The sequence below is a fragment of the Anneissia japonica genome, unplaced genomic scaffold (genome assembly GCF_011630105.1).
Source record: "Anneissia japonica isolate Jap-2015-1 unplaced genomic scaffold, ASM1163010v1 scaffold284860_len1800451_cov186, whole genome shotgun sequence".
Lineage (NCBI taxonomy): Eukaryota > Metazoa > Echinodermata > Crinoidea > Comatulida > Comatulidae > Anneissia > Anneissia japonica.
Genome location: NW_022706010.1, coordinates 437,313 through 447,464, shown reverse-complemented (window position 1 = coordinate 447,464; position 10,152 = coordinate 437,313). Strand labels below are relative to the sequence as shown.

General features: G+C 37.5%; 1 protein-coding gene across 4 annotated transcripts in view; it reads left to right on the top strand.

Annotated features, from left to right (window-relative positions):
• Window positions 1-6,886, top strand: part of LOC117106039 (proton channel OtopLc-like) — a 15,786-nt gene extending 8,900 nt beyond the window's left edge. For 2 of the 4 annotated variants that reach the window (XM_033247377.1, XM_033247379.1), the window contains exons 2-6: window positions 1,901-2,045; window positions 2,755-3,014; window positions 3,227-3,425; window positions 3,743-3,969; window positions 4,634-6,886. In XM_033247377.1, the coding sequence (XP_033103268.1) occupies window positions 1,901-2,045; window positions 2,755-3,014; window positions 3,227-3,425; window positions 3,743-3,969; window positions 4,634-5,538 (1,736 nt within the window). In that variant the 3' untranslated portion in view covers window positions 5,539-6,886. Of the gene's footprint in view, window positions 1-1,897; window positions 2,046-2,754; window positions 3,015-3,226; window positions 3,426-3,742; window positions 3,970-4,633 lie in introns of all 4 variants that reach the window. The other 2 variants (XM_033247376.1, XM_033247378.1) reach the window with 1 other exon arrangement.
• The last annotated feature ends 3,266 nt before the right edge of the window (window positions 6,887-10,152 follow it).

The window sequence follows — 10,152 nt, the reverse complement described above, 5'->3', positions numbered from 1 at the left end:
GTTTAGGAGACTAATTAAAAACTTTTCTAGAGTATGATAAAACTTGATAAGACTATACTTTCGGACAAAACAACAAAGTCAAATTTTTATGTTTTTATTACAAACTTTCACACGTAAAGTTAGGTTATGTATCTATATTTAGGAATGTTTGTCTTGTAATTTTGTTTGTCGACCTTCTTTATGTTGTGCTTATGTTTCCATTCTGTAATTGGCGGGCTCCCCGCAGTTGGATAAGAATTGTCCATCAAAATAAAAATAAAACTATTTTTTTAAACCAAGTAAAGTAAGCTATAATTGGAAGAATGCCAAACATGAGCGGGCGATTGTTTTTTTGAAGACAGAAATTATTTAATTGAAGCTGTCATGATTTTAGCATTTACTGTACCGGTACTATATGCGATCCATAATTATCATATCGTGACTTCTTCACAATTCACACTCCGCGCATTCTATTACATCCTGGCTTAGCAGCAAGTAATTTGCAATGAACTCGCATGAAAAAGTCCATGATTTCAAACATTTAGTCCATTTGTGATCTTTAACAACAATGAATGAAAACAATATAAATATTACAACAAAAAAAAACTTGGTGTAAAGTTGACAATATATCGCTTTCCACCTTTCAAAATAATAGTGTAGCATCCCTTAGGCTAATTTTTTGAAGACTTTTTGACGTATATTGAGTATCACATAAACTTTTAATAGTGGGCGACATGATCTTCCATTTATTGAAATATCTGATAATGACGTCGATATTCTCCTAAATGATTACACAATTTAGGTTTACGTCAACATGTCACTGGTCCGACGACTCATATTTAAAGTCGTTCATACTCTTCTTAATTTGCCTTTCCGGAGTGAAAACCAAACTTAACAGCTGACAAGTCAAAAAGTGTTATTGCTAGGACCAGAAATACGCCCATGTCCCATAAACATGTAAGTTTGTGCACGTTTACACTGCCGTTTAGTGGGGCGTTTACAACGATGTCTGAAGGGTGGTGCTTAGCGGAAAGGTGTGTTCTTACACATCGTGACATGATTGTGGCATAGTGCTTACTCGACAAAGTCTTTTGCCATCAGATCACAATGTAGTTATTGCATAAATATTAGCTCACCTCGACACACTGTATTCTAACAGACAGAAGGAACTTTAAAGCCACAGACATCAACAAGATAGTAAATGACACTGTATATACTGTCATCCGGTTTAACCTCTAGCTGAAATCTTCTCTGTGAACTTTTAATCGAACGTTTCTGACGGGCCCCATTCAGTGGCGGCTCTAGGATATATTTTCTGGGGGCGGGGCTGAGCTATCCGACAAGGGGACTTGAGCTCGTAGGCCCGAGACTGGGGGAATGGTTTGAGAAGGTGTTCCCCCTCCCAAATGAAATTTTTTAAAGCATATGAACCTCTGGATGGCCAGAAACGACACAGACTGTGGCAGACATGTGTTGGCTTGGCGTGGGCCTATTTTTATATATTTTTTAGTCCGACTGCCAGACAAGCTCTGTCCGAAGGAGGGGTTTTACCTGTCCGGTGGCAGGGGTTTAAGCCCCTGCTGCCCCACCCCCGCTGGCGCCCCCACTTGTCCCCTTACTTTCATTCAATTATAGGGAACACCGATTGATAGTCGGTTCTGATGTTAGCTCTGACAAGTGGAAACACATACTTATGATATTTTTAAAATCATTTCATTAAATAGAAAAATCATGTAGTGTTGAATAATTGCCAACATCTCTAATAAATCACTCACTGAGTCATTTATCGTACGATATTATTATAATCGCTGCATATAATAATATCACAGCTAGTTTAGTCAAGTGTTTTAAATTCTAAATTAATTACTCCCATCTTAAAGAAGAGTAATCTTGACATTGGTATTTCTTTCGTTTGCAGCAGCTCATGACTTGATGCCGTCTTCACATTATGACCATCGCAACACTTCGCTCGAGTTGAGTTTAAGATTTCCACACGGATCAGCTCCTCACATAATCGAGGACCATGGCTATGGTGGACATGGACACGAGGAAGACGAAGATCCAGAGTAAGTAACTGGTATGGTAGCGCAAAGACAAACATTATTACACGAAAGTTGTGCTATTATATAATAGATTAAGCCTATATGATAAAACTTACATTTCTTGGCACCTAAACCGCAATGTTTTGTCCGTAACGCCAATGTCTATGTGAAATTTAAAAGCAGTATGGTAAGTTATTTGGACTAGAAAATAAAGACTAGTTTATTTGACAGTACACTAGCTTTTGTGCCCACAGTGCACTTCTTCATGTGAATTATTTGGACTACTTTTTGTTAACTGGACCACACTAGCGGTTTTACCATTATTCTGATAACATTCTGGTTTTAACATTTTGAATCGCATGGTATACGCCACGTACACAGGAATGATAGGTACTTGAAAGGTATAGACATCTCACAATCACACGAGCATTTTCGCTTAGTCTGCTACTCTAAACGATTTCACTTCCAATATGGTTTTCTTCACAAAGCCAATGCTCGTGTCGCTGTTTATCAGGCCCATGTACACGGTGCTTAAGACGGTATGGCAAGCCTGCTCTTGACTGATATCTTAAACTGCAGTGGTGGACCTTTCCTATTATTTGACTCTACTTCAACCCCTTCTGTTAAACGCACTTTTGGAGACATTAAAAGGCCGGCTTTACAACTAGAACCATACAAATGAAACTACTTTACATAGCATGAACTTACAAATGTTTTCTTTATGAATCTTCAGAGATGTGTGGTCAGCGCTCAGTTCTATTCACTGTTTGATTGTTGTTATACTTGCTGCAACTCTTGATATGGCCTATGTGTTCCTGAAATTCAACACGGACTATAAGCCGGTGACTCTTGAACACGTCGAGGGTTACTTCATCTTCCTCTACCTCGTTTCTTTGACTTGGTTAATCTTGGTTCCTATTGCCAAGAGACCTCTTCCTGACACAGCCGATGAAGAACGCTGGGACCTGCATGCCAGCAATAAATATGTGAATGGTAAGTAGGGGTATGTTTGTATCTTAATACTGCATCACGTGCATCTAGCTACTGTTATTGCGATTTAACTTTAAGACATGTCAATTACAGTACTACATGAAAAGTGGAGGCCCTACCGTAGTACTATATTTGATACAACTACTGCGGTAATCATTTTATGAATGAACATAGGCCTATATCACAAATAAGCGGACGAATATTCTTGCTTGCAGTTGGTTTGTTGTTCTTTGGATGTGGTGGTTGCTTGTGGGCCATTATGCGAACAGCATTGTACGTAGAGCTAGGAGAGCCGTGCTATAGCAACGCCATGGCTTTTGGATCTATCTTAAGTGTAACATTCACGATGTTACAAATTTACTTTTTCTGGAGATTCTCTTCAGTGTGCCTAGTAAGATGGACACCACTTTGCAGGTAGGATGACAGCACTCACAATCCCACTAAACCACGACACTTCCACCAAACATAAACAAGACACTAACACCATACCCTATTATCTAGGCGCCTCACACACATTCCTACATATTCAACAGGATTATTGGTGCTTAAAACCCCATAAAAGTAGCGTACAAATCAAGTAAAAACAACAACAATCAAATAGTCTACCATCCCTATACTTAATCATTAATTTTAAAAAAAAAGTGACTTTCGTCATTATATCACCCTTCGTGGTCATGCGTAAAACGTTTTATAATACCGGTGCCATACATTTCTTTTTTGACTATATGTAGAATGGCACTTATGCATTTGGTGGCCACAAACTTGTCGATCTGGATTCGGACACTTATTGAAGAAACGTGGGAAGATTTCTTGGTAAAAACTTTTAAGTTCGACAGCTACGGCGGTGGATACAGTTCAAAAAAAGAAAAGGGTGGTGAATATGGGGCCGAAAAGACCGCATATTTATACGGTAGCGCTCCATACACAGGCGAAAAAACAGATCTTTTTTACGGCTCAAGTAAGTCAAGATGTGTGTTATTTCATTATTACATGCACTTCACGCAACAGGACGGGAAGACGGGCGCACGGTGGTTTTGTGCTCATCAGAGCGTGAAGACCATGTAAACAATTAGGGCGCTTAACCTGAATTTCCGTTGTCGAGTCGACGGCTCCCCGTCCTCTTGCGTAAAGTGCCTATTGAAACTAATCTAAAGCTTTGAAAATTATGCTTCATCATTTAGCTTTATCTACCCACATTCACCTAAATCGGAATCTTGCCAACAACAATTATAGTTCTGTAGTCTTGTCACGTGCCCTTGAGCATTCTTTACCTTCGAGACCTTCTTCCATCTCCACCCACAAGTCTCGACATTCCGTCTTTTCCTTATCATACAAAACATCCTGCATCTATTATTCATATTTTTAGCATTTGTATTCAGTCTTTTAATAAAAAAAATCACTCTTGAACCGCCGAAGAACGTCGTCAGATGTAATCGAAACGCCCTTGTAATTTTCTCAATCTATTATCAAATTAATATAGTTAATATGCGCAGGCTATACAAGGCAAAGGCTTCATTGATTTTAGGGCAACGTGTGCAATGCATATTAGGGATGGTATTTGAATAAGTAATATAATATTAAATTCCCTAATCTTTAAACGTTTTTAATATATTCTATCGCAGGTTACAACTCCACTAACCAAACCACGGAGCTTTACCAATGCGATAAAGGTGAAGGTTTGAGTAAAGCTGTTTACTACGCTTCAAAGTACCTGTACTCATTTACAGTCGAGTACAGCATCATGGCCGCTGGTCTGGCCTACGTCATGTGGCAGAACATTAACCGACGCATTGAGCACAGCCACGATCATCATGCCCCACACACGAATCACGATTACACGTTCAGCTTCGAGTGCGGTCTGCTGCTCGGAGTCCTCACAACAATGTGTGGTGTGATCATCCTCATACTAAACATTATCTATACAAAAGATGTGACAAAGAAAGACATGTCTTTTGAAACATACCACGGCTACCGTATTTTTTTAAATATAATATGCAGCATAGCGTGTGGAATGGCTTTCTACGGGATTTATAAAGGCGGTTGGAAATATGAACATGTGGAGGGTCCTATGCACCATTTCGATGTCAGTATGTTGTTTCTGTGTGTAGCTGGTTCTTTTCTTCAGAGTCTGTTCACGTTCGTGGCTGCTGTGGCCACACTGGGAACCTACCAACACGCCGGACTTTTGCTTTTTGACGAAATGACGCACATGGCACAGACTGTGATACAGATGGTTCTTATGTTGGCTGCCATGAGCCGTAAGCCACCAGAAGACTTCAAAGAAACACGCACCAAGCAGATACTTATGTTCTTGCTGGTGTGTAACGTAGCTTGGTGGATCCTGTGCTCGTATGAATTAAAGGGTGGATACGATCTCTTCGAAATGGAAAATGAGTATTATGGAAGCAGTGCATGGTATGTGGTTATCCATCTTGCGGCTCCACTCGAGATCCTCTTCCGCTTCCATTCAACTGCTTGTTTCTTTGAAATCTGGAGTACTGGTAAACCTTCCGAACCTGAACATTAAACTTTGAAAGAAGTCTTTTCTTAAAGCTACCTGGTGGTTACATGTAAAGTCGTTACTCGAATGGTATAAGCAAATACATAGACAAAAAAAAAATGGATGCCATGGCGTTGTTCTAAATACAAATTATAATAAAACACGACTACAGCACACGATACAATGTCAATTCTTGGAACATATAACTTTATTTCACCAATATCTCGAGAGCTCCTGCTCTTTTCTTCAGTGTGGCCTAAATGCTATGCAAAATATCAAACCTGAAAAAGAGAGCAGAAGCACTCGAATTACTACGTTAATGAAAATTATATGATAAATTAAGGAGGTATGGATAAATTTATGTCCTGATCTTATCGAGCATAGCCTTTCAACAATAGGTTCCTTATATATAAAGTATCATACCACTGGACCACGTAAGCCTATTTATATATCACATATGGATCATATTCTCCACCATGTGGATTCTGTGGTAAAGATTCGCTGGCGGAATACCTGTATAATTTCGTTACTTTAGTTTAAAACATTATGATTTGTAAGGATCATAATGCAGCGCTTGTAATTTGAAAATATATTTTTTATACAAAAGTATTATAATTACGGTTTCAAAAATGCTATATATTAATATGATATACCGGTACATAGTAACGCGTATTCTAATTGTTAAAATTAATGTTTTTAAGTGCTTTATATAGAAGAAATGTGTTCTCACTAATGCTAAAGAAGACAAACGGTAAATTGGAGAATACCCGAGAAACATCAGCTAAACCTAAGTAGGCCTATGATAAATTCTGAAACTCATACACAATTTTGAAATTTTAACTAAATTATGCATGAAAATGTGCAATGTTTTATTGCTCAGTTTCAAAACTGTACCTATTTTCCTTTTAATACTGCGTACGGTATGGCTCTCTAGATCGTAATAAGACACAATTTATCACAACACCCATAGTATTTGCAAGTCGATTATGCAGTTTATTTTATTTTGTTTAAAATATTTTTTAAGCACAAATGACGAAAACGAAGACATGAGGTATATGTATTTTTTATTGTTCTGCTAAATAGAAAGTATTGAAGGTTTACGTACCGATACAATTTTAAGATATTCAGATGGTGTAAAGGCCGATTTTTACTAGGCAGCGATGACGGCTGAGGTAAAAAGAAACCCAGAATCTATTATATTCTTTATACCAAGGAGGTATTAAATAACTATACACTCATCGTGTCGTAGTAGGTCACAGGGGCGGATCCAGAGATGTCTAAAAGGGGGGCCGAAAGGGGGCCGAAATTTGGGCCGATCGAGAAAACAGTGTCCCAGGGGGTCCGGGGGCATACCCCGCGAAATTTTTGTGTTCTAGACGCCCGAAAATAACATTTGAGGCGTTGTGGGCTATCATTTTTTTCTTTTTCTTTCTTTTTTTCTTTTTTTTTTTTCCTTTTTTTACCTTCCAAAAGGGGGGGGGGGCCAGGCCGCCCCCCCTAAATCCGCCCCTGGGTCATGTTCAATGGAGATACTCTTATGTATTACTGTTGAATTTATTTGTTTCTGTTACTGCATCCAGTGGAAATCGGTCTTTAGTAGAATAACGAATTCCTGACGAATACTTAGATACAGATATATTTTATACCTTTTATTATCATACAAACATACAATGTTAATTGCCTCAAGGACGAACTGTAGATAGCTAAATAGATTTCGGGCCAATAGTCCTCGGTAATTTAACAGTGTTAACGGCTATCGTGATTTATATATATACACATATATAGGCCTATACACACACATATATATCCCACACATAATATGTGTGTGTATATATATGTGTGTGTGTATAGGCCTATATATACATATACATACATATGCATTTAGGGCTACACATATTATATATATGTGTATATATATGTATGTGTATATATGTGTATATATATACATATATAGGCCTATAGATATGTATATATATGTGTGTGTATATATATGTATATATATAATAAGTCAATTTTGAGTTAATCTCTTTACATATATGCCTATCCTTGTATATTTAAAAAATAATTACCTTTTCAGAGTTCTGTCTAGTTTTAAAATGCTCTAGATGAGAGTGTATCACAATGATCTCTGTTCCATTTTTATAAATAGTCGAGAATTAATGTTGTACCCACTTCAAAAGTGTTAAAGTAGCGGTCGCAAATTGAGTTCGATTCACCACACCGCCCAATGGACAAGTTGGTTGAGGCGTCTGCACACTTTTAGTAGAGGACCTAGTTAGGATTCCAGTTGGGACAATTTGTTACACTTATTTTCATTTTTATCATTAATTTCTGTTACATCGTTTTTTTTTTAAATAAGAAGCTTAAAATGGATATGATATATACAACATTGAAATTATTAACATGATGCATTTTAAAAAGCATGACGACCATAGTTATCAATAAAATTTACTTTTCAAATATAAACAGGTTTGCATTATTTTCAATCTTGCGTTGTCAACTTTAACAATGTACATTAGAATTTAGCATTAAATACAATGAATCAGCTGAAACGCAGGTGATAAACGCTGTGGACAGGAAGTAACAGAAATGAAACTATCATTATTGTTGAAGTTTAGCAGTATGTCCGGCTTTCATAATTTTATTTTATTAATTGATTTAATTCATTCTTATACATTCATCTCACCACTACGGTAGAGAAGTGCTGTTCTAATAAACTTCATTTATAGGGCTAAAGTAGTGGAGTTGGTTTCTTAATAGTGAGAAAAATCCTCTTCTCGCAGGAATTGAACCAAACCAGTGCCCTAAGATTGGAAGGCAAGCTTGAGCTATACTCCACCATTATCATAATTTATCACCATCATCATCAACATTATCATCGCCATCATCACTATCATCATTATCATCATCGCCATCACCATATCAATCCTTGAGTAAAACACTATCATCTGAGAAAGAGCAAACTTTTAAACTTCATCTATACTTGGCAACATGGTGCAGTATTAATGTTCTATTGATCGAATGAATGATTGAATGAAACGAAAAACTAAAAATCATCTTCAGCTTGCCATACTCTACGTTTGTCAACAGATATAATAACGTAGCTTCTCTGTAGCTATGAACTCCGCCGTATACCAACCAGGGGTGGCACCAGGATTTTCCCGACGGGGGGGGGGGGGAAGGAAGGGGTCAGATTTCCCCGACGAAACCAAAGTGGGCGTGGTCGAGCTTCGATTAAAAGGTTGTGAAAGTGGTCCTGGAGGCGAAGCCCCCGAAAATTTTGACAATTTAGGGGTTTCAAAGGCTTATTTAATCGATTTTAAAGTCCAATAATATGTAGAAAATACATATAATTTTTTTTTGTCCCCGACGAATTGTGCTTTTTCTCCCCGACTGGTGCCACCCCTGATACCAATAGGATTAGCGCTCATTTTGTTTTCACATGGGGTGCGAGGTTTTGGACTTTTAATTTACATACTGCAATCAGAAACTAACCAGTCACTGTAACTAATGACAAGGGAAAGCGTACATAATTATTGTTATCAAACTTTACGTAACCAATAAAATATTATAGACATAGAAATACTACAAAAAAAAAAACTGACCTATTATAATTTTTTAAGACAAATAAAATTAATATGCCATGATCCCATGAATCAGTAGATATCTTAAAGTGATGAAAAACAACCCAAGTCAGTTGTGCGTAAATAGCGAAAATAAGATAAGCTTTGCGTCTAAATTCTTGACCTCATGTTATTTAAAAATGCATAACTCCATAACAGGGGGTCGTATACTAATATTTTCCTCAAAAATGCTTATTCTAAATGATTATTTTACACCTCTATATGATTTAAAAAAAAATGTTTTTGACCTCTGAAAGAAAGATGAAAAAGGAGAGCCGATCTAAAAAATGTATTTAAATAGGCCTCAGTACAGTACAGTAGGTATCACTAGACTAGGTACTATTTCAGTTACCGTATGACTTAAGAGATTTTGTGACTCCACTTTCTTATTAAACATTTCTCTAATTGTAAAGTACAAGTAATGTTTTAGATAGACGTATAGTAAATCATGTTTTTAACACAAGAAAATCATGTGACAAAAAATCAAATCCAAAGGACGAGTTAGACCTGCTTAAGCTGTGCACTCAGTGCACCTGACGTCGTTGGCCTACGCGATTCTATGGAAAAACGTAATGCCACGATGAACGAACAACGGACCGTTTTTATTGACGATCCGTTCAGACTGTCGCAGAGAATCAGCAGCAGGCGTAGCGTCGTCTAGCGCTGACTGGGAGCGGAGTTGGATTCGTCGGCGGACAGACGTACGACGCAGCGAGTGCCCTGCTTAAATGAATGGTATTTGACATCAGCTTGCCGTAACTGTTATTTTATACACATTCTCGGCCATCGATCTTTCATTGTGGTAAAGTATAGCACATGTAATTTCCAAATCATACATAAGCGTATTTTTTTAAATTATGATAAACGTAAGTAATTTTTTTATTTTATTTTATTCCTTTCAGCCAGAACCACAAAAAAAAAAAAAAAAAATCAAAAAAGAAAGAGGGCAGAGGAGGGCTGAAGAGAGGCAAAAGCGGTACAAAAAATACTACCACCGGAAATGGTGTGCCCCTCCAGC